The 26,275-nt window shown below is 37.6% G+C and overlaps 1 protein-coding gene across 2 annotated transcripts in view; it reads right to left on the bottom strand.

Moving 5' to 3' along the window:
- Positions 1–4,685: 4,685 nt before the first annotated feature.
- Positions 4,686–26,275, bottom strand: part of TMPRSS11D (transmembrane serine protease 11D) — a 59,616-nt gene continuing 38,026 nt past the window's right edge. The window contains exons 4-10 of one of the 2 annotated variants that reach the window (XM_006079837.4): positions 23,992–24,059; positions 19,480–19,634; positions 16,306–16,344; positions 13,074–13,251; positions 9,538–9,797; positions 8,262–8,404; positions 4,686–6,237 (exon numbers count right to left, since the gene is read on the bottom strand). In XM_006079837.4, the coding sequence (XP_006079899.3) occupies positions 6,076–6,237; positions 8,262–8,404; positions 9,538–9,797; positions 13,074–13,251; positions 16,306–16,344; positions 19,480–19,634; positions 23,992–24,059 (1,005 nt within the window). In that variant the 3' untranslated portion in view covers positions 4,686–6,075. The remainder of the gene's footprint in view (positions 6,238–8,261; positions 8,405–9,537; positions 9,798–13,073; positions 13,252–16,305; positions 16,345–19,479; positions 19,635–23,991; positions 24,060–26,275) is intronic. The other variant, XM_006079838.4, reaches the window with a different exon arrangement.

The following is a 26,275-nucleotide window of genomic DNA, read 5'->3' as shown; positions in this document are numbered from 1 at the left end:
GAGCATTATTTGGCATTGCCTTTCTTTGGGACTGGAATGGAAACTGACCTTTTCCAGTCCTGTGGCCACTGCTGAATTTTCCATATTTGCTGGCATATTAAGGTTCAGCCATGTTATTAGGTGTGACTCTAGTCTGTTCATTTTTATTGCTGCATTGTATTCCATTGTGTGAAAAATAAGATTTATTTGTCCATTTTACTGTTGATGGACATTTGGTTGTTTCCACTGTTTGGCTGTGAAGAATAATACTGCTTTGAATATTTCTACACAATGGGAACCATTTCTAGAGGGTTCACTTTGGAATAAAATTGCTGTATTGTAGGATATGCATATGATATTCTTTGATAATGTCATTTTTTTTTTCACGTTAAAGAAATTTACACTCTCCCATCCTTACCAATGAGCCCCTGGCAGCTCAGTTGTAAGGAATCCACTAGCAATGCAGGAGAGGTGGGTTTGATCCCTTTCTTGGAAAGATCCCCTGGAGAAGGAAATGACAACCTACTCCAGTATTCTTGCCTGGGAAGTCTCATGGACAGAGGAGCCTGGTGGACTACAGTCCACGGAGCCACAAATGAGTCAGAATATGGCTTAGTGGCTAAACAACAACATCCTGACCAATGCTTGATATCGTCAGACTTTCCAATTTTATCCATTGGTACATGTGTAGCTGTGATACATTACAGTAGCTTTATTTTACATTTCTTTATTTCTAATAAGGTTAAACCCCTCATCTTGCATCATCATCCACTTAAACTTCTTTTTTTCTGATATGCCTTTTCAATCTTTTTCCATTTTTCTTTTGAATTATCTTTTCCTTTTGATCTATAGTCATTCCCCATGCATTCTAGATATATGGTATCTATTATGTATATGGCAAATATCTTCTCACTCTGTCATTTTGACTTTTTTATTCCTTAATAGTGTATTTTGGATAGAAAGTTCTTAATTTTAAGAAAATCAAATTTAACTTCTTTCATTTAAATCCCTTTCTGTTGTGATGCTAAAATCATTCCATCTTCTTTAGCTATCAAAATATTTCTTGATCGTCAAGATATTTCCTTACATTTTCCAAAAGCTCTATTTCCCACTTCCTCTTCTAGTCATCCAGCATGGTTTTTGTCCCCTACTTCCCTGAAACTATAAATGTCATCAAATAGATATTTCAGGTCTCACTCTCTCCCCAGAGCTACAGATATATATTTACATTTACAGTTGTTCTTGAGAGTCCCTTGGACTGCAAGGAGATCCAACCAGTCCATTCCGAAGGAGATCAGCCCTGGGATTTCTTTGGAAGGAATGATGCCAAAGCTGAAACTCCAGTACTTTGGTCACCTCATGCTAAGAATTGACTCATTGGAAAAGACTCTGATGCTGGGAGGGATTGGGGGCAAGAGGAGAAGGGGATGACAGAGGATGAGATGGCTGGATGGCATCACTGACTCGATGGACATGAGTCTGAGTGAACTCCTGGAGTTGGTGATGGACAGGGAGGCCTGGCATGCTGCGATTCGCAAAGAGTCAGACATGACTGAGCGACTGATCTGATCTGACCTGACCTTATTACTTGTATGTTTAAAATGTAACATAGATTCAGTGTTAACATAGATTCAGTTTAAAATGTAAAAAGATTCAGAAAGAAATTGTCAGTTCTCCACCCCTGAGCAAAACTTACTCCTCTCAAATTTCATCTCAGTGGTTCAGACTCCTAATTTGAGTCAACCTTGATTTTTTCCTTTTCCTCAGCCTCTGAATCTAGTCTATCAGAAACTCTTGTTGTTTCTCCCCACATATATTTTCTGAATGGCATTATTTTTCACCATCTTCACTGTTAGCTCTTTAATCCAATCAGTCCCATCTTTTCCTTCGATTACTGCATTAGTCTTCTGGCTGTCTCCCTTCTTGTCTTGTCCTCTTTACCTTTCTCTACAGAGTAGCCAGTGTAACCAAATGAGGTTCATTTGCCGATGCATAGCAAGCCAAATGCTGAGACCACGAAGTGTTGCCACAGAGAAAGTTTTTATTTGTTGTTGAACCCAAGTTCCTGTGCTTGATGCACAATGGAACCAAACAAACTGAAACATTGGAATTTGGGGCAGAGAAAGGCTAATTGCAGGGGCCATGCAAGGAGTATGGGAGGCTCATGCTCAAAACACTTAAAACTCCCCAGTAGTCTTCAGGGAAGAATCTTTAAAGGCAAACTTAAGGGCAGGATGCATGAGTTTCTTCTGATTGGTTGGTAGTGAGGTTATAGGGTGGTGGTCCAGGAATCTTAATCAGCAGCCTTCTGGTTCCAACCAATCTGAGGTCTACATGCTTGTGCTCAGCCTGAAGTTGCCATCCTTCATCTGGGTCAGGGCCTTACTTCCTGTCAAAGAACTCAAAGAAAAGTATCAGATTGTTATGTATATAATTTAAAGAGGAACTAATTTTCTTATTTATCATTACACTATGGTTTCTTGGCTGCTTTTCCTTTGTTTTTGCTTTCACTCACATTCCTAATTATTAGCAGTTTAAATGTGCTCTTTGGAACTCAGGGAAAGTCTTTGAACAAGAAACAGAGGGGACAAGGAAGTGCTTTTGTTCCCAGGAGGACCCCATAGGGTCTTGCTCAATATCAAGCTCCTCTTTTCTTTGAATCTCCTCTTTCCTTAATAGGTATGGGGCAAGAAAGGGAGAATAGTTTTGGATAGAGAGGTTAATCATAAATTTGGCAGAGGAACTCAGCTTCAGGGGGACTTTGTTTCATATTCATGAGATGGCCAAGTGAGGAGACGGGAGAACAAAATATTAAATCGGACTTCCCAAAGGGAGGGACTTGGGATAAACAAACAGGGTGGTTGGAAGTGTGGGGAGAATGGGGAAAGATGATTGGAAATAAGAAAAAGATAAGGTAATTGTGTTTCTGCACAGATGTAACTAAGCTACAGCCTTCATCATAGAACTCATGGTCATAAAATGGTGGTGTTGGCATCTTCTGAGGGTGGAGCACCTGGCCCTCTGACATCAGAATGTCACTAAGTGGTCACTCAGGCATTCCAGGTTGGAGGGTCTGCTGTCTCCACCAGTCTTAAGCAACTGGAGCTTGAACTGGACACAACTTGGGAAAACATTATATTGTTTAGATTACATGCCACTTGGAGGACATACAAGTTTTGTAGTAGCAATTAAAAGGAATTCGATCAGTGAAGGTAGGTTCCAGGTTTAACAGATCCAACTGATGATTAACCTCAGTTTCACCAGTGTAGACTTCAGAAAATAGAAAAATTTTAAAGACTTTTTTGATGTGGACCATTTTAAAGTCTTTTGAATTTGTTTTAATGTTGCTTTTGCTTCATATTTTCTGGCCTCAAGGCATATGGGATTTAGCTCCTTGACCAGGAATCAAACCCATGCCCCCCTCATTGAAAGGTGAAGTCTTAACCACTGGACTGCCAGGGAAGTCTAGAAAGTAAAAAAAAAAAAAAAAAATCATCATCATCTAATTTCCTTTCAGAATTTTACCTTTGCATTTATTTCTTCAACCTCCCCTAACACCAGTCTTTTATTAGTTTCACTCCAGTCATGCTGACTTCTTGTGTGTTAGTCGCTTAGTCATGTCTGACTCTGCAATCCCATGGACTGTAACTGGCAAGGCTTCCTTGTCCATGGGATTTTCCAGGCAAGAATACTGGAGTGGGTTGTCAAACCTCCTCCAGGGGATCTTCCCAACCTAGGGATCAAATCCGTGTCTCTTAGGTCTCCTGCATTGACAGGTGGGTTCTTTACCACTAGTGCCACCTGGGAAACCCCTTAGTGTTCCTCAAACCCGTAAACTTGTAATCACCTCAGGACTTTTGCATCTTCTTCTGCTTATCTTATTCTTTCCTTGAAGTTGACTCAGCTGGCCAACAATTTTCCTGGCAAATTGGAAGTGCTCAAAATCTATTGGCAAACAAATCGATGAGTAAAGAAATGAATGACTCATTAGATGGATGAATTTTTCAAGGAAAAAATCACTTATTAATACTGTATCAACAGATTTTTATTGCATAAATAATTCCAGTCTAACTTGTGTGATTGGAGGTAGGAAAATGCCTGAGCTTTGTTTGCTTTTTAAATTAATTTCTCATTTAGTTCAGTTCTCTTTTTCACCAGAATGGCTTTCTACTTAATTTGAATTCTGATCAGTGTGATTTCTTTGCTCTGGATAATTTGTTTTGTTCCTGATGAATTTAAAGTTTTTGCTTCATCATGAGAGAATTTGGAGATGAAGTGATATGTGAGAGGTGGATTTCTTCAAATGTCTCTTCATAAAGATATGAATATTTGCTAAATATTTTGAAAAAATAATCAAATCTCCTAAAGAAGTACTTTCCTTTATAGGTTTCAATACATAGAAACTAGTATGTTTATGATTATGTGAAGGCACACACACAAACATGAAAACACACCAGCACTCTTGCACAAACACATTCCCTTGAGACTTACTCTAAATGACCAGTTTAATATTGTCCTCATTGGGAGCAGCGAGGAAGTGTCAAGCTAGATGCTTGCTTAGTTATAGAGCTTGATTATAAGGCAGTTGAAAGTGCCAAAACTGTAGAGTCTAATTGTCAGTTCTCTTGTTGGAGAACCAATTAAGTAAATTGTTTTGGATTGTCCTTCATAAACCATAACTTTCAATAAATACTTAGGCAGAGAAGTGATTTTAAAATAGTTTATTTGGAATAATGTGTACCAGTACTTATTTGTACATTTCACTGAGAGTCAGTTAAATTTTCAGCTTCTATTAAGTGAATGATTTCACAATTTTACCTGAGTAAATACAAGACATTTTCATCATAATGCATGTAGTTGTTCTGACATCCAGGTGTCATGAATTAGCTTTTAAAAGGTGGACGCTCTGACACATAGATAATCATGCTAGAATCCCATAAAAATTCAGTAACATTCATAATTCATATTACATAAATTGCTGTGCCATTAAATGTTAATATATTTTATGCATGTTCTTTGGATGTACATCTATTAAAAGAGGGAAGGAAGTAGATGGGGAGAGAGAGGGAGGGATGGGGAGAGGAGAGAAAGAGGGAGGAAAAAGGAGAGAGAGAAAAGTTTCTTCACTAAGATAATTGTATTGAAATAAAGCTATTTACCCTTTTTATTTTTACTTTTTTGCAAAGCAATCCTTCCTATTTTTTCCCTCATGACTTTCAATTCATTACTTGAGTTTAGCTACAGAGGATCCCTAAACTTTCAAAAATAACTGCCACTTGGTGATCTTTAGATCTTAAAGTTACTCATATTCAGTTGTTCAAAAGCAACATGTATGTACACAATTGTAAGTTACCTGAGAATGTTGTGTAGGTATATTCACTCAGTTTCTCTACGGAGGGAACGAATTCTCTCATTCACATAGATGAAGGTATTTTAAATAATAGTTATGAAAATTATAATTCTTTGGTTCTCTGATGAGGAGTGAATATTCTAGTTTGGATTGTTAAGTGCCTGAAATTCATTGGTTAGTTCTCATGGGAGCATGTTGCTACAGGATAATTAAGATTGCTGTATGACTACAGTGACTTCATACATAACTTTTAGGACTCACACCTCATATAAAACATTAAGTAACCAGAAATTTTAAAAACTAGTATTTTTCTTGCCTCACTGTATTCTGTCCTGAATGTTATCTACAAGTTTTTCCTTTGCAAGTTTCTATACTTTGCCCCTTTCTCAGCTTCGATGAGACTTCCTTAGAGGAAACTCCTCTGACCCTGGAGACTTGTGCGGCTGCCTCTAGTTTTCACTCTCCGGGTACCTACTTTTCTCACTAGTAGTACTTAGGTTATCACAAGTATAGCATAATTGTTACCTCTGTGACTAGTTTTCTGTGTTTCCCCTGGCACATAGCCCCAGTACTATGCAACATTCATGTAATTTTCTTGAGAAAATATAAACCCATAGTAACAGAGAAAGATTAAATAGTGTGAAACTTAAAATAGGACACTTAGTTTCTTTTGCAGCTGGAAGGTTTTAGAATTTTAGACAGGCATGTCTGCATTCAGACTCTTGAACCAAGATGTATTTATTGCACTAGATCCCAGTTTTTTGGGTTATCCAGTCACGGTAGGCTGTCACTCGAGTGTATACTCCTGGCTTATCTGGCAGACCACATTGATACCCCCAGCTTACTATCCCCACGATGAACCAGTGTTGCCGTGAGTCTTCTTGTACTAGAGGGCCACCAGAGTCACCCTGAAGGAAATAGAATGAGAGATTATTTAAACTTGAAGACAACCCCAAAGAATGAAGAAGTTTATTTCTATGATAGTAGAAATCACATACATAATGACAGAAAAGTTAGTCTTACATTTCTTGTTGAAATGCTATATACTAAGTCATGCAAAAATTAAAAAAATCCTCCGAGTACACATGTTTTTCCTTCAGCACGTATGAGAAGATGAGAAGCACATCTCGTAGACTTCGCCAGCCTGCTACCCCGACCAGGCTCCCCTCCTTCAGGGGGTTACCCCTGACTTCCACCTTTCCTCCCCAGTGTCACCCCTTCTAGCTTTGGGCTAGATTATTTTTTACTGTCAGTGCTCTCACACCCTGTGTATATCTCCTTCATTGCTACTTCTTTATTTTATGCAAGCACATTTGCATGCCTTTTGAATTTACTCCCACTGAGTCAGCTCCCCTCGTTGTAGCAGTTGCACATCTCTGCAACCCTCACTGCATTTATGATATTGTTCAGTATCTATTTTTCAGGCTATACTGTAAGGTTCATCAGGGAAGGGAGGCATACATGTTCTGGACACTGCTATTCTCTAAGCTTCTAGCCCAAAGGGAAGGCTAAGAATATATTTATTGAATGAACATGTTTTTAGAAATCTCATTTATCTTCCTATTCATAGCATAATGCATAGTGTTTCATGTATAGTATTGATATATCAAAAATATCCTTTTGGTGAATAATGGAAAAGAAATTTATATGGCAATGAATAAAGCATTCCTTATGAAATGTTTATGAGCCACTTATAATATTGATAATAAATCAACCAACTAAATATTTTTACATGTAATAGTCCATATGGAGAGAAAAATTGGTATATCTTCCATGTTGCATGATGAGTTAAGTCTGAGGTTCTTGAATTGGTCTAGGTTTTAATCCTCTACTTAATAACTATATGATTTCCAGTAAGCCACATAACAGCCCTCTGTATTTCAGCTTCTTCCTCTGTAAATAATAATTTTATGTGTTTAATAGAGTTTAACACACCTAGCACTCTGAGTACATCCTGCTAAATGGTCAGTACTAATAAAAGTCAGCTATTAGCACCAGCTATGCTTATAGAATAGTTTGGTATTCGTTTGACTGCTCTTAGTAGTTAGTTCTTCCATGAGTGCTTAATCACTGGTTTATATGGGGAGAAGGGTTTAGTGTCTGAATCACCAGCTTGCATGACAGTCCCTGTGTGGAGCCGATTGGCTCCTGGGTCCTTTAGATAATGCATATGTGCTCCAGTTTGCCAGTTCTTAGCACTTTCCCATCACTGTGTTTTTCTGCTATTTCTTCTATAGTAAGAGATTTCTCTACAAAACATGCTACCAAGAGAGGGCAAGCAAATACTAAACTAAGAGGGACTTAGTTTAATAGATGCAATGTTTCCTATATTTGGCCAGCTCTATCGCCTCACTGAACAGACATTTAGGCCTGTGTTCTCTCTTCTAAACCATTCACCTGCTGAGCTCAAGTGATGTTGTATAAGTACAAAGTCTGGCACATAGAAATTAAGTGATGCAATTAAAAAGAATGAATGAACAAAAACAAATAGGATCTCATAAATTCTTACATAAAGTGCTATTTTGAGACATAAACTCTACGCATTATAGTATTTTAGCTGAAAATCAGTGAGGCCCAGAGTGGAACATGCAGGAAAATTTCATATAAGAATCTGTGAAATCTAGACATTTAGGGTGATATTATGTTGTATCTCAGATGGTAAAGAATCTGCCTTCAGTGCAGAAGACCAGGGTTCGATCCCTGGGTCGGGAAGATCCCCTAGAGAAGGGAATGGCAATCCACTCCAGCATTCTTGCCTGGAGAATCCCATGGACAAAAGGAGCCTGGCAGGCTACAGTCCATGGGGTCACAAAGAGTTGCCCACAACTGTGCAACTAACACTGCTACTACTACTATGTCTATCGTGGTAAGACATGCTAGTAAGTGCTTATAAACTTGAACAATGACATGGATAAGGTTGTTTTGAACTTACCTGGCATGCGTCCACTCCACCTTCAGGTAGTCCAGCACATAGCATTCCAGACAGGACGGCTCCATTATAACCAGCTGGTGCATTACATACAGTATTACTTATTATATTGACCCGTCCTTGTTTTAGATCTGGAACTGTGCTGCCTGTTAAGTATAAAGGGAGAAATAAAATGGACTTCAGGGTAGATGAATTAATGAAGCTATGGTGAATATAGGAAAGAATATTTGTACTCCAAATATATCTCTTATTCAGCAAAGAAGGCTACTGAAGATGTCCTGGGAGTCTTTTTCTTAGCAATGATTTCTGCATTAGAGATGGATAACCCCTTTACATACATCAGTATCTTTGTTTTGTTTGTTTTATTTTAGCTTTGTCATATAGTGCCCCTTAGGGAAAAGCGTCTGCTTCCTTAAAATAGATTAGTACTCTGAAATATCCACTGAGTGATTCTGAATTAGAAAATTACATGTTGAGTAACCTTTAATCTAGTAACAAAAGAGTAACCAATCTGGTTTCAAGGCTAAAGAATGAATTTATTGCATATTGATGTTTCTTCACAATGGCATTGCCATTTTTTCTTATTGGCACAAATTTTATCTATTATACCAAATTACTTTGGGCCATGAAAATACAATGAACTTTTTTTTAGGACAATGAGGCTTTTGTTTTATTCCTTGGAGAGATGGTCTACAACATGGGTAGAAACATGCACATATTGTTAATTCTACCCTTCCACTCCCTAGCTGATACTCTTGTTTTCCCTTTGGTCATATTTGCTCTTTCATGTCATCCTTATTTTTTATCTGATTTTATTCACTTCAAAAACAAGTGTGAAAAACACTTGTGTACACACAATTTCTTGCTGTAAAGGCAGAATTTTATTTCATTTCAGAATAACTTAAATGGCTGGTAATACCTTAAAAGTTGTTAAAACCCTTAAAGGATACCGATCCAAATTCTATCTTAAATTTTTAAAATTTTCCTTTTAGGGGAGCCACTTGAGTCCTTATAGAGCCTCTGGATCATTGGAGAACTCATATTTCTTCGTCACTTCCTTTCACATTTGCCTATTACTATATTTGAGAATTCCCTATAGTTTCTAGGGACAGCACTTTCCTTTGCTGAGGGAACTCCTTGTTAGGATGATCAAGCTGTAGGATGGTTCTCTCTGTAGAAACCTGCCTTTAAGGTGTCCCTTCATTAGAAAAAATGCATAGTGGCAAGTACCAGGAGATATAGCTGTTGTCTTTGTTTTGATTTTTCTAGAGATACTTACCGCTATAACTCTGAGATCCCCATCCTGTTACATAAGCAGTGGAACCAGGTGAAATGGCCTGGTTAGCCTCTGGGAGACACACTGTATGAATATATCTGTTAAAGGTGACTTCTCTATCAAGTTGTACAAGTGCAATATCGTTTTCATGAGTTTCAGGTTTATAATTGTCATGGATTAAAATACTGCTTACTCCTACTCTCTGTAGAGGAGATATTGTGGAAGTACCAAAGGTGGCAATCCATTGGCGAGGATCAGAGTAGCTAAAAAATATGAAAACATGCTATTTGAATAGAGAACTTGTGAGAATTTCAAATGTTTATATTTTGTGTTTGTCATCCAGCCCTGCGGCACCCCCCCCCCCCCCATCTAGGAACTATTTGATCAACATTTCTTTGGGATCTATTTCTGTAACTCTTTACTGGCACAATGATTATTGGTCTAAAGAAACACAGAAATGCTTTAACAAACATATCGTGGGGGTGATGAACATCCTGGTGTTCTGTTATTCCAGTGAGGATATCCTGGTACTTTGATGAACACTAGTATAGCAAAATTTTTCTTTTATTTTTCCCTTTTCTACATGCTTCCATTTAAGCAACTAAGAAGTCTGAAACAATATTCACTTTAGTTTTAACTGATTCCTTCTGTTATTTTTTTTCCTTTCCTTTAGGCAGAAGCTCCATTTAAAGAGTAGTGATGAATGAGCTCCTTGTCTTATCAGTGGATAAATGATTTTTCTGTACTAAAATATGTTGCTTGTTGAAGATTTTGGTGCATATGTTTGTGTGTATGAATACACAGAGAGAGAGAGCACTAATATATACAAAATGTAAGGCATTATCTTTATGATCTAGGAATAGGGACTTTTTGCCAAACTCCCAAAATACAAACTGAACAGTTAAGAAGAATGAATTTCATGAAATCAATATTAAGTGTGCCAAACATAGAGCGCAAACTAATGGTTACTAGGGGGAGAAAGAGGGGGAGGCACAAGATAGGGCAGGGGTTAAGAACTATAAACTGTTGTGTATAAAATAAATAAACTATAAGGGTATATTGTACAACACAGGGCATGTAGCCAATATTTTATAATGAATGGAGTATAACCTTTAAAAACTGTGAATTACTATGTTGTGCACCTATAACTTATATAATATTGTACATCATCTATACTTCAGTAAAAAGGTCTGTAACATGCTTTTGAACTGTGGTATTGGAGAAGACTCTTGAGAGTCCCTTGGACTGCAAGGAGATCCAACCAGTCCATTCTGAAGGAGATTAGCCCTGGGATTTCTTTGGAGGGAATGATGCTAAAGCTGAAACTCCAGTACTTTGGCCACCTCATGTGAAGAGTTGACTCACTGGAAAAGACTCTGATGCTGGGATGGATTGGGGGCAGGAGGAAAAGGGGACGACAGAGGATGAGATGGCTGGATGGCATCACTGACTCGATGGACGTGAGTCTGAGTGAACTCCAGGAGTTGGTGATGGACAGGGAGGCCTGGCGTGCTGTGATTCATGGGGTCGCAAAGAGTCGGACACGACTGAGTGACTGAACTGAACTGAACTGAACATTAAAAAAGCAAATCAATTAAAAGATATATAAGACTAAAAACAAAATTAACTGCACCATAGATATATTTATCAGATGAATAAAAAACCATGAGAAAATACTTGCAATGTTTAACATCTAAAATTTTTGTAGAATAAACAGAATTCTATAAACCAACAATAAATGGAAAGAGAACCATTATAAAATGAACAAAAATATTAATAGGCATTTATGGGAGGAGAAGGCCAAACAGCCAGTAGACATGAAAAATACTCAAACTCGTAAGTGGAGAAGTGAAAATTATAACAGTAATGAGCATCTAATGTATATTCACAAGAATAGAAAAAATTAAAAAAGAATAATATTGTGTTGGTGATAAAGAAGTTCAAACTCTTTTGCATTAAATGTGAAGATACAAAATTCTGGAAAGCACTGCAGTGTATTTAGCACACTGTATATACACTTCTGGGTGCATGTGTCAGAGAAATTCCTGAAGGTTTATTTGTTGTTGTTCAGTCTCTCAGTCATGTCTGACTCTTTGTGACTCCATGAACTGCAGCATGCCAGGTTTCCCTGTCCTTCGCCATCTCTTGGAGTTTGCTTAAACTCATGTCCATTGAGTTGGTGATGCCATCCAACCATCTCATCCTCTGTCATCTCCCTCTCCTTCTGCATTCAGTCTTTCCAGCGTCAGAGTCTTTTCCAGTGAGTTGGCTCTCTGCATCAGGGGGCCAAAGTATTAGGGAGCTTCAGCTTCAGCGTCAGTCCTTCCAGTGAAAATTCAGGGTTGATTTCCTTAAGGATTGACTGGTGTGATCTCTTTGCAGTCCAAGGGACTCTCAAGAGTCCTCTCCAACACCACAGCTCAAAAGCATCAATTCTTTGGCACTCAGTCTTCTTTATGGTCCAACTCTCACATCCATACATGACTACTGGAAAAACCATAGCTTTGACTATATGGACCTTTGTTGGCAAAGTGCTGTCTCTGCTTTTGAATATGCTGTCTAGGTTTGTCATAGCTTTCCTTCCAAGGAGCAAGTATCTTTTAATTTCATTGCTGCAGTCTCCATCTGCAGTGATGTTATGAAGGTTTATAGAGAGGCACATATGCAGGCATGAGAAAAAGTTGTATGTGCTGCAATCTGTGGCTGTGGGAAGTTGGCGCAGCCTAGCTAGATGAAAGGATATGGTGGATGTAGTTGTGGACCAGATTAAAATTGCAAGGGTTGAGCAAAAACATTAAGGAACAATATGAGACTTATACACAGTTTTACTTATATAAATTAAAGAAGCACACACACAAACTAAAGGTTTTACAGGTAATTGCATATTTAAAGACACATGTCAAATATTTGGGTGAGGCCTATGGGGGCAGGGAAGGCATTAGAATTGGACTTCAGGTATGACAGGAGAAAAATAAAATGAGAGAAAAGTCTTATACAAACTGATGAAAATAAGGTTCTGTGAATCGGAAGCTGATAATTCAACATGCTCTTAAGGTTGAATAAAAACAAAATATAACCAAATAATTTGAGAGTTTTGTGGAGTTTTGATAGTGGAATTATATGAAAAAATAGAAATTATATATATTGTCCAGGAGATACTTTTGTGAGGTATAGCAATTTGCAGAAGAGTAAGTGCTAGTTAGAAATTCTAAAGAAAAAATATTTGACAACAAACAAATACACGTTTTTTTTTTTTTTTTTTTTTTTTTTACGCTAAACTTCTTTTACTCAGGTCATTTTAGTGAAGATGCTAAAAGGTACTCTTCTTCTCTGTCTGCCTCTCTCCCACCCTTCTTTTCCTTTATTTAAGCAAGGTTTGGAACCAGTTGAATTTATGAACCTTACCTGTGTTGCACATTGGCAGTGTTATACTTAGTATCTCTAGTACTATGTGATTGATTGATACCCTCTAACACAGACATAAGTATTCGCTGAAACAACTAGGGCATGATAAGATGGATAGGGAACTGCAGTCTTACCTTCTGAAGCAGTGAGCTGCTGACAGGATATACCTATTACTGATCAAGGCTCCTCCGCAGTGGTGAGAACTGCTCCACTGTAGACTGACTTGCCATGGCCAGTCTCCTTCCTCAGCTTTAGTGCCTCCCATGATTCTATCTTCAGACAAGTTTATCAGGTCTGAGCGGACCCCACATTCTAATGGGAAAGGGAAGTAATGTGCTAGGAAGATCATGATGCTTACATCTGGGAGATGCTGTAAGAGTTTCACCATAATTTATGACTTTTATGTCTTTTTTTTTTTTAGGACATGCTAGGCTTTCCAAAAGCATGATCAATATGTTATACTTTTAGAATACTTATCTGACTGTTACCTATAGACTTCACTTTAGAGAACATTTCTGAACTTGATTGTCATGGAGGCTTCAAATTGTGGAGCAGATTCAGAGTTCTTTGGAATTTGTCATGAGTGGGGGTTAAGGTAGGTCAGTGCTAGAGGAACTAGCTGAGGCCACAGGTTCCCTGGGGAATATCCATCTTCTCAATAGCCTTGCTACTCAAAGTGTGTTCTGTGGACTTGCAACATGAGTGTCCCCAAAGAGCTTGATAGAAATGTTGGCTCTGTGTGGAAACAATCTAAGTGATTATCAGTAGATGCGTGGATTAAGAAACAATGTGGTATATATGCATGTAGAAACATGCACACACATTGGAATGTTTTTCAGCCTTAAAAAGGAAGGAAATCTGGTCACTTGCAACAACATGGATGAAACTGTAGGGTATTGTCCTAAGGAAATAAGCCAGACAAAGGCAAATACTGCATGGTATCACTTCTATGTGGAAATTAAAAAAAAAGCCAAACACCTAGAAACAGTAGAAAGTGGTTGCCAGGGTGTAGGGGAAAAAGGAAGAGTTTGGTTAAAGGATATAAACTTTCAGATATAAGCTGAATAAGGTCTGAGAATCAAATGTATAACATTATGACTACGTCTGACAGCTCTGTATTATATAATTGAAATTTACTAGAGAGTAGAACTTAAATGTTCTTGCCAAAAAAAAGGGAGAGAGGTAATAAATACATGAGGTGATGAATGTGTTAATTAGCTAGATGAGGGAACTCTTTTCATAATATATACATGTATCAAATCATGACATTGTACACTTTAAATATATTACAATTTTATTTTCAGCTGTACCACAATAAAGATGAACATCAACAAAAAGAAATGTTGACTCTCAGACCCACATTAGGGAACAAATCAAAAATTACAGTTTTCCTCCAACTTTACTAAGGAATTGACAAATAAAATTGTATATATTTAAAGTGCACAATGTGATGATATTATATACAAATACACTGCAGATGATTACCAAGTTCAAGATAATTAACACATCTAACACCTCACACATGCATTAATGGGCATGTCACTTAGCTGTGTCCAACTCTGAGACCCTATGGACTGTAGCCCGCCAGACTCCTCTGTGCATGGGATTCTCCAGGCAAGAATACTGGTGTAGGTTGTCATTCCTCCTCCAGGGGAACTTCCTGACCCAGGGATTGAACCCCGATCTCCTGCATCTTTGCACTGGCAGGTGGATTCTTTACCACTGAGTCACTTGGGAAGCCCACAGTACCTAACACAGTTAACTCATTTTTGTGTGTATGTTTGGTGAGAATACTTATGACCTACTCTCAGCAGCTTTCAAATGTATAATACCATATTACTAACTAGAGTCGCCAAGCCATACATTAGGTTCCCAGAACTTCTTAGCAGCTGTATTTAACAAGTGATTCATGTGCCTGGTGACATTAGAGGGAAACTGCTCTTATCATGAAGGCTTTGGTGGTAATGCAGTTCATCACGGACGACCCAGTCCACATCCATAACTGATTCTATCTTACCAAATGGGCCCTAGGAAAGGAATTACTTTAGGTCCACAGAATATTCTCGAGGGTGATTGAGGGTTTTTAAGTATCTAGATTAGGTTTATTTAAACATCTTAAGAAAGCCCATAACACTCCAGTGGCCAAAGCTGAAATGCGCTGGAGTGGGCTTGATCACTCAACTCCTACTTTCATGGTTTATTTCCTCTTGGTTAGTATGTTACTAAGAAATGTAGAGGTAAATCACCATGAAAAATTTCTGTTGCTGACCAGCTCTAAGGTAAGTGATATGACTTCAATAGGATGCCATCCAAAGGTATTTATTTTCCAACAGATCTCCCAGATAGAGGAGGAATAGACTTCTATTAAGAATATAAATGGCATATAGGTTCCTTTGCTGCATACTCCAAGGAAGTTCTCTAGTAAATTATTTTGTCCATGGGATTCTGCAGGCAAGAATACTAGAGTGGGTTGCCATCCCCTTCTCCAGGAGATCTTCTCGACCCAGAGATCGAACCTGGGTCTCCCAGTTGCAAGTGGATTCTTTACCATCCGGGCCACCAGGGAAGCCCCTAGTAATTTATTTAAGCACATTCTAATAAAAAAGAAGCATTAATTATTAAATATACATGAAGTTGAAAAACACCCATAGAGGAAGTATTAACTTATATTACTTAAGTATCTGAGATAGGCCAGCTATCAAGATATATTAGGAGAAGGCAATGGCACCCCACTCCAGTACTGTTGCCTGGAAAATCCCATGGATGGAGGAGCCTGGTAGGCCGCAGTCCATGGGGTTGCACAGAGTCGGACACGACTGAAGCGACTTAGCAGCAGCAGCATATGTCTGCTATCCTAGCCTGAGAGTATATATATAATGACATTGGAAAACCCTGACTTTTCTGTTATGTTATAGACATAAAACTCATAATGCTTTTTGTAATTTTTTTATTATACTCTATGATTAACTTAAATCTATCACAAAGCAAACTATTCTGGTAATTAGGAAAAGCTATATAAATGGTGCAGCCAAATGTAATTTGCAAGTCTGCTAAAATGCGACCATAGAATCAGGGCTGGAGAAACTTTCCAAAGTTGCCAAGAAAACTTTAATGAGACCAAACTTGATACAGAGTGGGTGGAATGGCACTAATACTTCTTCCTCCTTCTAAAAATAGGAGAAAACCTAAATATCACTTCATAGCCCAATGAGGTCAGCAGTGTCTAATTTCAACAACCTACATGAGTAAACTAAGAATACTGATACCATCTCAATAGATACTTCCTTGGCAAAGAGTACAAATCACTTGAACATTTACCCTTGTTATTTTGGTAAACCACATTTACAAAGTAATTTAAAATCTTACCTCGAGTGAACAATTGTACTGTATACTGGCCAGTTATTGCTAGTGTTAAAAAAGAGGGGGAGTCAGATCAATACAAAAAAGACTGTATATCATTTCACATTAATCTCTTGAAGTGTAGTCCTCAGACAACCATAATCAGAATCATTTGTAGGACTGCTAAATTTAGATTCTTAGGCTCCATCCCAGACCTGCTGAGAGAATCTGAGTCACAGGCTCCAAAAACCTGCCTTTATTATCTTGCCCCAATTTGTCATTAATCACACTAAAGTTTGTGCATTAGCTTCTCATCGAACAGTTAAAAGATATTTAAAAGATATTTCTGTTCTCAAGTCACTCAGTTTACTTGGGAAAACAGAAACATAGTCACTGAGATACAAAGCAATAAATCTCTAAGAAAAATTAATTTTTCAATTATTCTAATATATATATAACTATATCTGTATTCCTTGACTGATATTATTTGTAGTACTGCAGGTATAACAAAATATAGGGGGTTTGCTCTCACATAATTTATAGAAAGAAATTAATTAAGGAATCATTCAAATGAATTTAAATGCAAAATAGAGAGGAGAAAGGAGAGCGTTAGTAATTCTGTCTGATTCACTGATGTTATCATGGTGAAATAATATTTGAATTGTATTTTGAATACCTAAAGGCAATTTTTCAGGCAGCCAAGAGATGAAAGGCATTCCAGGTGAAAGGTATAGTGGCACAAATGCGTGAAGATATAAGATGTTTGTGGAGCAATGAAGTCAGTAGAGATAACACAAATGTTGCATGTAGGAAAGTGATGGGGGAGCACAGAAAGAAACTATGTTGGTACCAGACACTGAAGGCCTATCTAGTCCAGTTCAATTTTTGCTTGAGCTGTTTCCTCTGAATGTCCTAGAGCCATCGCAAACTCAATGTCATCAAATTTTAGCCCCAATTTACTACTTCCCTGGTGGCTCAGATGATAAACAATTTGCCTGCATTGCAGGATCAAACTGCAGGTTTGATCCCTGGATTGGAAAGATCCCCTGGAGAAGAGACTGACAACCCACTCTGATATCCTTGCCTGGAAAATCCCATGGACAGAGGATCCCAGTGGGCTACGGTCCATGAGGTCTCAAAGAGTTGCACATGACTGAGCCACTAACACACACACACACACTCTTAGTAAATGACATCACTCCCACCAATAGCTAGAAATCTGAAATGGTCTCTAACTCCTTTCTCATTATTTCCCACATCTTATTGGCTTCCGAATTTTGTACCTTCCAGCATCTAACTATCCTTTGAATTAGCCCCATCTTTCCCATCCCTTTAGCTTCTACTTGAGTACATGCTTTCATCATTCGACACCTATATTCTTTTTTTTTTTTTTTACACCTTTACTTTTAACAATAGCCTTCATCCTGCCTATATGCCCTGGACAATTATCTATATTTTCTGAGTGGGGACAATAAAAGGATCTATAGTATGTGGTTGTTGTGGGAATTAGACAAACTTGAATAAACATCAGCAAGTCAGGCAGGACACAGCCACCCACAGAGCTGGAGCAGTCTTGGAGGTCCTTGCTGTGCTAAGCATGAACTCTGTAGTTTCAGGGTCAAGAGCTGGGAGTCCAGGATAGGGATAGGAGAATTTGGAGGGGTTAGAGAGGCAACTTTGTGGGCCTGGTGTAGTGGTTATTTGCCAACAGATAGGAAAGAATTTCATTGTTTTAACCGCTGGTAAAATTATAACAAGTGTATGCCGATTAACTACTAGTCCAATATAGGAGTCACCAAAACCCTTTAATCTGGAGCTTATTATGAGGTGAATCATGGTTTCTTAAGAGAGTAGTACATGACAAAGTTGGAGGAGTGTTTATACATGAATTGAGTAATTTCTTTTTTAAAAGTTATGTGACAAATATTAATAGAGTACTTATTATGTACTAGATACTGAGTAAGAGAAGTAAGGAGGATTAACAAGGCAGACTGGTTCTTGTCTTCAGAAAACTTAGAGTAGTATGAAGACAATACAAACTCATGGAAACAAGTTTGTAGTTTCAATTATGATAAATGCTGTGAAGGAAAATGAAGATGTCTGTGACAGAGATAAACAATTTAGTAGTGGAAGTCAGAAAAGGCTTACATTAGAAAGAAATGATCCAGATGATACTTGACCAGATGCAAGGGAGTGATCTAGGAAGTGTTATAAGAAACTGGACCAATGTATGCAAAGGCTTGGGGCAGGAAGGAGAGAATCTTTACAGATGGAGAAGGTAAAGGTGTGGTCAGATTGTAGTAAATGAGGAAGAGAATAGCATAATAAATGGCTGCAGGGGTAAGCATGAATGAGATCATACGGTGTTTTAGATGAAATCACCGTATCATTTATTGTCCAAATCAGAGCATGTAAAGGGTAATATTAATAATGGTTCTTACACAATTGACATGGTCCCCATTACTGTCCTGAGTAAACCAGGAAATATGGTATTCTGCTTACAGGTGGTGTTTTTGTTTCATTTTGTGGGAATACATGGGAGACTTTTAAGCAAGATTGTATTTATATTTTAAAATATTTCCTTGATCAATATGTGGACAGTACATTGGAAGGGCTGTGAAAGTAAAGAAAGAGTGTAGCTTGGAGGCTAGTGCAGTTGTTCAAGTAAGAAATGATGCTGGCTTGGACCACAGTGATCGCAATAGGGATGGAAAACAATGGAACTAGAATTCCATTCCAGGCAGAAGTAGTGTGGATTTTCAGAGAGGAGATAGAGATATTGTTAAATCTAATTTCCTTCTTTATTCTACAAGTATTTACCAGACACCTTCCAATTACATACTTTTTTCTCAATGAGGTGGATCATAAATTAAACTGTTCTCTGACCTTGAACAGCTATTTACCATTCTTATTACATAACTACACATTGAACATCTGACAGCAATGTCCCTCATGAGGAATATTGAGAGGGGAAAAACAATAAAGAATTTTTAGCAAATAAAAGTTATGATATGAATATGATTCTTTAAAACATCAGAATATTTTATATTAGAGAACTATATATTACATTTAACTTCATAGTAAGTTGTTTTCACAAAATTTAATTCAGGAAAAAAGAGTCCCTCATTAAATAAAAATATGAAATAGAACTTGTAGAGGGATACACTGAAATGAAATGGTATATAAAAAAATGATACTTACGTATTAACTGAGTTGGATGCATGTCCAAGTCTTCAGAGTTATTTGGCATTTGGTGTAAAATAGACTCAATTCTGCTTTTCATTGATGCTTCATTGATTCTTCTGGTGAATTTAAATTTCATGATAATATCTGCTATCACATCATTGCCACTTTGCCTGAATAGCCATAAAAATATTTTTAAGTGTACAATTATGATAATTTTCTGTTCTTTTTACATCTTCTTCTTGATTAGGCATTTAAAAAATTACTTAAGAAATTTAACATTAGAACAGATTCACACACAGTGTTTGTATATGTAATGATATATCACAATGGTATCCTACAAACCCTTGATTTCAGTGCATAGGACACTGTACGCAGCATTCAGGATAGCTTGTTTTTGAAGTCAGAATGCCAGAGTTTGCGTACCAACTCTACCATTTACTGTTGGACTTTGTGGCTTTTTTTTTTTTTTCTTCTTAACCTATGTCGGTCTCCTCACATTAAAATGGGTTATCAAGAAGGTTATATGAATTAATATATATAAAACTTTGGGAAGAGTACATAGCATACAGTAGGAGTCCAGAAACAGACTCATAGACATGTATAACAACATATTATAGAAGTAGTATCACAAATCTGAAGGAAAATAAGTTGTGCAAGAATCTCTGCTTATACCACACACAAACAAAGCATTTGAATGTGAACAGCACAAATTTAAAACTTACAAGCAGGTATGAGAGAATGTCTTTATATATAGGAGAAGGAAGGGATTCTTAAATAAGACACTTTGCAATTGATATTCTACAACAAAAGATTCCATAAACAAACTGTAAAGATAAGCTGTAGACAGGGAGAATATATTCGGAACTCAAAATAAGAAATGCTTGGTGCCTCCTATAAACACAGAATGCTTACAAATTAATAAGGAAAAGACAAACAATAGAAAAACAATTCAAAGAAGAGGGACCTTTGGTGAAAGAGAAACACGTAAATAGATGAAACAGGATTCTGTTTATACATCATTGATTTGATCTTAATAACAACTCTAAGAGTCATATCCCTTCCTCTTGGAAACTGTGAGTAACAAGCTGTCTTTTCAGAAGTCATCATCTGATTTTTTGGCCTTATTGTACCTCAGATTTTCTGATAACACAGTATTTTTTTAAAAATTAAATTAATATTTAAGTATAGCTGGGTTACAATGTTGTGCCAATCTCTGCTGTACAGCAAAGTGACTCAGTTATATAAATACATTTGTTTTTTCATATTCTTTTTCATTATAGTTTATCACAGGATATTCAGTATGGTTCCCTGCAACACAGTGTATTTTAAAAGAGAAGAGGAATGAGAAAAAGTGGTGTGTGTTTATAAGGTTTACTAAACTGTCCAATATCAAGTTTGCTCCTACCATTCTTATTTCTGGACTAGTCTTTTACTACTATAAACGCTGGGCTGGATGAGCACAAGCTGGAATCAAGATTGCCGGGAGAAATATCAATAACCTCAGATATGCAGATGATACCACTCTTCTGGCAGAAAGTGAAGAACAAATAAGAGCCTCTTGATGAAAGTGAAAGAGGAGAGTGAAAAAGTTGGCTTAAAGCTCAACATTCAGGAAACGAAGATCATGGCATCTGGTCCCATCACTTTATGGGAAATAGATGGGGAAACAGTGGAAACAGTGTCAGACTTAATTTTTTTGGGGTCCAAAATCACTGCAGATGGTGACTGCAGCCATGAAATTAAAAGACGCTTACTCCTTGGAAGGAAAGTTCTGACCAACCTAGACAGCATATTAAAAAGTAGAGACATTACTTTGCCAACAAAGGTCCGTCTAGTCAAGGCTATGGTTTTTCCAGTAGTCATGTATGGATGTGAGCTTTGGACTATAAAGAAAGCTGAGTGCAAAAGAATTGATGCTTTTGAACTGTGATATTGGAGAAGACTTTTGAGACTCCCTTGGACTGCAAGGAGATTCAACCAGTCTATCATAAAGGAGATCAGTCCTGGGTGTTCATTGGAAGGACTGACATTGAAGCTGAAACTCTAATACTTTGGCCACCTGATGTGAAGAGCTGACTCATTGGAAAAGATGCTGATGCTGGGAAAGATTGAAGGCACGAGGAGAAGCGGACGACAGAGGATGAGATGGTTGGATGGCATCACCGACTCAATGGATATAAGTTTGGGTAAACTCCAGGAGTTGGTGACGGACAGGGAGGCCTGGTGTGCTGTGGTTCATGGGATCGCAAAGAGTCATACACGACTGAGTGACTGAACTGAACTGAACTGATGTTGTTCTTCACTCACCAGTCCCACTAGACTGCTTTCAGTTTTTCACTCTTTTTAACCTCAAAAACTTCATACATAAGCTATTCTTTCTGCCTGAAATACACATAAACACACTCACACCACTTTTTTCCTCTTCCTCTTCTGTTTTAAAATATACTGTGTTACACATGTACGTATATGCACATATAATGTTATACATACAGACATAATATATGTTTATATATCGTAGGGGTAAGGAGTGGCAGTTAGAAGAACATTAAGCAAGTACTATGTTTAGCTTTATCATTTCAAAAAAATCTTACTGGCTGCTATGTAAAATGTGGAATGGAGCAAGACTAGAGGAGAGGAGATGCATTAGGAGGTGGTGTAAGTCCAGAAGAGAGATGACTGAGGACAGTGTGTGTGAAGTTATGGATCTTAAACATTTTAAGAAACAGAACTTTGAAGCTTAGATGATCGTATGTATGGGTTGAGGGAGAGACAGGAATTAAAGAATAACTCATATTTCTTTCTTGAGCAACTAGGTTGAAGGTAAACCACTGACAGAGGTAGACAACACTAAATGAGGAACGTATTTTATTGGGGACAGAGGATAGGTTCAGGTCAGGATGTATTAAAGTTGTGTTATCTGCAAGATAGCCATATTATGATATCAAGTAGATGGCTATATATGTTCACAGCTAGAGATGAGAAAAGAGGTCTGGCCCCAGAGATACAACTTTGATAATAATTAGCATATAGGGGGAAGTTCAGTCGCTCAGTTGTGTCCGACTCTTTGCAACCCCATAGAGTGCAGCACACCAGGCCTCCCTGTCCATCGCCAACTCCTGGAAGTTCACTCAAACTCATGTCCATTGAGTCAGTGATGCCATCCAGCCATCTCATCCTCTGTTGTCCCCTTCTCCTCCTGCCCTCAAGTCTTTCCCAGCATAAGAGGCAGGGAAGCCCCTAAAAGGAGCTTCAGTGTGATGAGAGGCTTACTGCACAGTCAGACATTTGAGGAATGTAAAAAGAAAGAATAAGAGCTAACAAAGAAAACTGAGAAGTAAAAGGAAAATCAGAGTGTAGAGGGTCGTGGAAACCAAGGGATGGCACTATTTCAAAAAAGAATAAAAGCTCAACAGTGCTAAATTCTGTTGAGAGGTTCAAGAAGAGGACTGATATAGTTTTTTTGGAATTTGTGATTCAAATGTCATTGTTGAACTTGGGAAGGACAACTAGTATTTTGTGGTGAGATCAGAAGCCAGAGGGCAGTAGATTGAGCAGTAAGTGGGAAGTGAACAAAAGGAAAAGAAATACAGATTCAGTTCTACAAGTATTGCCAGCTAGTGGCTAGTACAGAGACTTGCTCAAGGGAGTACTAAGGTGAATGTGCACTGAACTGACTGAAATACATTTTGAAACAAACTCTTCCCATGAATTCTTCTTACTTTTTGAGCTCCTCAGCAAAACTTAATTGACCAGAGCACCATGCTTGTACTTAACTAGGTGACTCTACCAAGAATAAGAAAAATTAATCTTTTTGTGTTGTTAGTATTTGAGAAAGAATTAGTATCATTTCTCTTTCTTCTGAAGAATTTTTTTACATTATTTGAAGGACTGAGCAGCGTGGACATTTGAGACACTAGTGGTAGGGCCAGTCACTTTTACTTTCACTTCAGTAAGGGTAACTATTTTAGTTGGGAGAGATATCACATCACATCTCATCACATCACAAGAATAGGTTTGTATTCCATTCAGATAGAAATAGAAAATAATAAATATGCATGCTGCTACTTCCCCTATTACTGATTCATTTCAGACATGTCTGTATCTGGCCACAGCATCCTTTAAAACATTCCAGGGAGACAAAAACTGAAAAGCCACTTTTGATGTTGGTTTAGCATTCCGATCTTGGATGAATATGCCCAGGATCACAGCATTGCACATATCCACAAGGCACTGTTTGCACAGACTGCATTGTGAATAGTATCCCCTGAATTTATAAATAGCCTTGTTACTGTACCATCACCCAACTCTCTTCCTTTTCTCATGAAGAATTGAAGTAACAGTCATTCACGTTACTAGATATATAGACCATATGTGATAATTTGACATTGTTTTCTAAGCTGCCCAAGATACTGTTTTCATGATATTGCAACACATTGTATGAATGTCTCTTTCATTATCTATGCTATGAACAAAGTCAAATGAAGCAAATTGTATCTAGGCTTATATATATACTGTAGTTCCACTTACCTCAGTTTGACAACATGAGCTTTGATGAACTGATTTTTTAAATCTGACTCTTTGAATGTTTTGGTAATCTGTAGAAAGGGAAAAAAAAAAAAACTTTCTGTAATTACAGTTCTTTCTCTCCTTCCTCTTTCCAACACTGAAACATGGGACTATGCTAATGAGGAATATAGACTGGAGTTTTTTTTAGTTCAGTTTAGTTCAGTTCCACTTTAGAACACCTGGGATCGATTTAGACAAGCTAAAAACCTTCTGAAGCAGGGTCTGTTCTTCATCTATTACACAAAGATAATAATGGACAGGATGCATTTTCACTAGAGGCCATTCTAAACACAGCAGACATTTTGCTCAATGAGAGCTCATGTTATGTGATTTTGTGGCTCTTTCTGAAGAGGTTGGGGCATGAGCTAACCCAACACTATACAACTTACACTGTGATCCTGCAGCAACTGTTCTTAAATAGGTTAAAACCAGATTAAAATGAGGAGCAATGGAGAGCCTGATGAGAAGGAGGAAGAGAAATAAAGGATGGTCTTTTCCTTATTGTTTCTGATTAATGCCTAAACATCTTAAGTTATTTTTAACATCAGTTGTTATTTCCTGACCTAACTTTAATCTTCCCCCTGAATCATTGCTCAGTGCCAGCAAGGATGGTTCTCTTGAGGTATAAGGTTTAGCTTCACAGAGAACAAGTAGTGATTCTGTAACTGGAACAGTTCTACCAAGATGCAGGGTGAGATGTACTAAGCCATCATATTGTGGAGTGGATTCTGTTGGCTAGTACTGTGAGGTTGGACCAAGGTTGAGGTGAACCTGAAGAAGTTCAAATGGGGAAATTAAGTAGCATGCTGAATATTACATTAAGCCAGGATTTGAAGTCAATTCTTGAGACTGTAAAGTTTACATAATCTCTGTCATACTATATTATATCTTACTTTTTCATTATCCATTTCTTTAGGCTGATATTGAACCAACCAGTTGTTAGAAAATATGATAACTTTTTTTCTTTCTAGAAGTCTTAAACATTTTTAAGAATTATGAGGCTTTTGATTTTATAAAAATAATTTCCTTTTTTAAAAATTCAAGAATTACTAGTAAGTGTTAAGAAGAAAGCAAAAAGTCAACCAAAATTCTATGATCTAGAATTATAGGATGCTACCATTTGGTCAGCCATATTCTAGTTAACTTTGTAGAAGGATGGGTTTTAATGTGTTTGTTTATACGGTATATTGTAGGAGGTAGTTTAGTAAACTGATTTAACTTTAATATTACTTGACTTTAACAGAAGTAGAAAGAATTGACCTAAAACTGAAGGAATTGCTAAAATTTAACCAAATGTTTCTTGTAATTATATTTCATGATTTGATATTGTACCAGCACAGGCTAGACTTGACCAAAGGGTTAAATTTAATTATTACATTTTTGCTATGTAGAAAATATTGAGGTAATTTGGTGAAGATAATAAGCAACATAAAGAAAGCTGATTAATTGGCTGATATCCATATACGAGGATAAAAGAAGAAGCCTATGGCTAAGATTCTGTATTTCATAGAGAACATGAAAATTCTGTGGACTCTTTCATTCAGTTCAGTTCAGTTCAGCTGCTCAGTTGTGTCCGACTCTTGGCGACCCCATGAATCACAGCACGCCAGGCCTCCCTGTCCATCACCAACTCCCGGAGTTCACTCAGACTCACGTCCATCGAGTCAGTGATGCCATCCAGCCATCTCATCCTCTGTCGTCCCCTTCTCCTCCTGACCCCAATCCCTCCCAGCATCAGAGTTTTTTCCACCGAGTCAGCTCTTCGCATCAGGTGTCAAAATATTGGAGTTTCAACTTTAGCATCAGTCCTTCCAATGAACACCCAGGACTGATCTCCTTTAGGATGGACTGGTTGGATCTCCTTTCAGTCCAAGGGACTCTCAAGAGTCTTCTCCAACACCGCAGTTCAAAAGCATCAATTCTTTGGTGCTCAGCTTTCTTCACAGTCCAACTCTCACATCCATACATGACCACTGGAAAAAATCATAGCCTTGACTAGATGGACCTTTGTTGACAAAGTAATGTCTCTGCTTTTCAATATGCTATCTAGGTTGGTCATAACTTTCCTTCCAAGGAGTAAGTGTCTTTTAATTTCATGGCTGCAGTCACCATCTGCAGTGATTTTGGAGCCCCCCAAATTAAGTCTGACACTGTTTCCACTGTTTCCCCATCTATTTGCCATGAATTGATGGGATCAGATGCCATGTTCTTCATTTTCTGAATGTTGAGCTTTAAGGCAACTTTT

This window comes from Bubalus bubalis, chromosome 7 (assembly GCF_019923935.1).
Source record: "Bubalus bubalis isolate 160015118507 breed Murrah chromosome 7, NDDB_SH_1, whole genome shotgun sequence".
NCBI lineage: Eukaryota > Metazoa > Chordata > Mammalia > Artiodactyla > Bovidae > Bubalus > Bubalus bubalis.
Note: the sequence above shows the minus strand (reverse complement) of the source record. Positions and strands in the feature narration are given on the sequence as shown.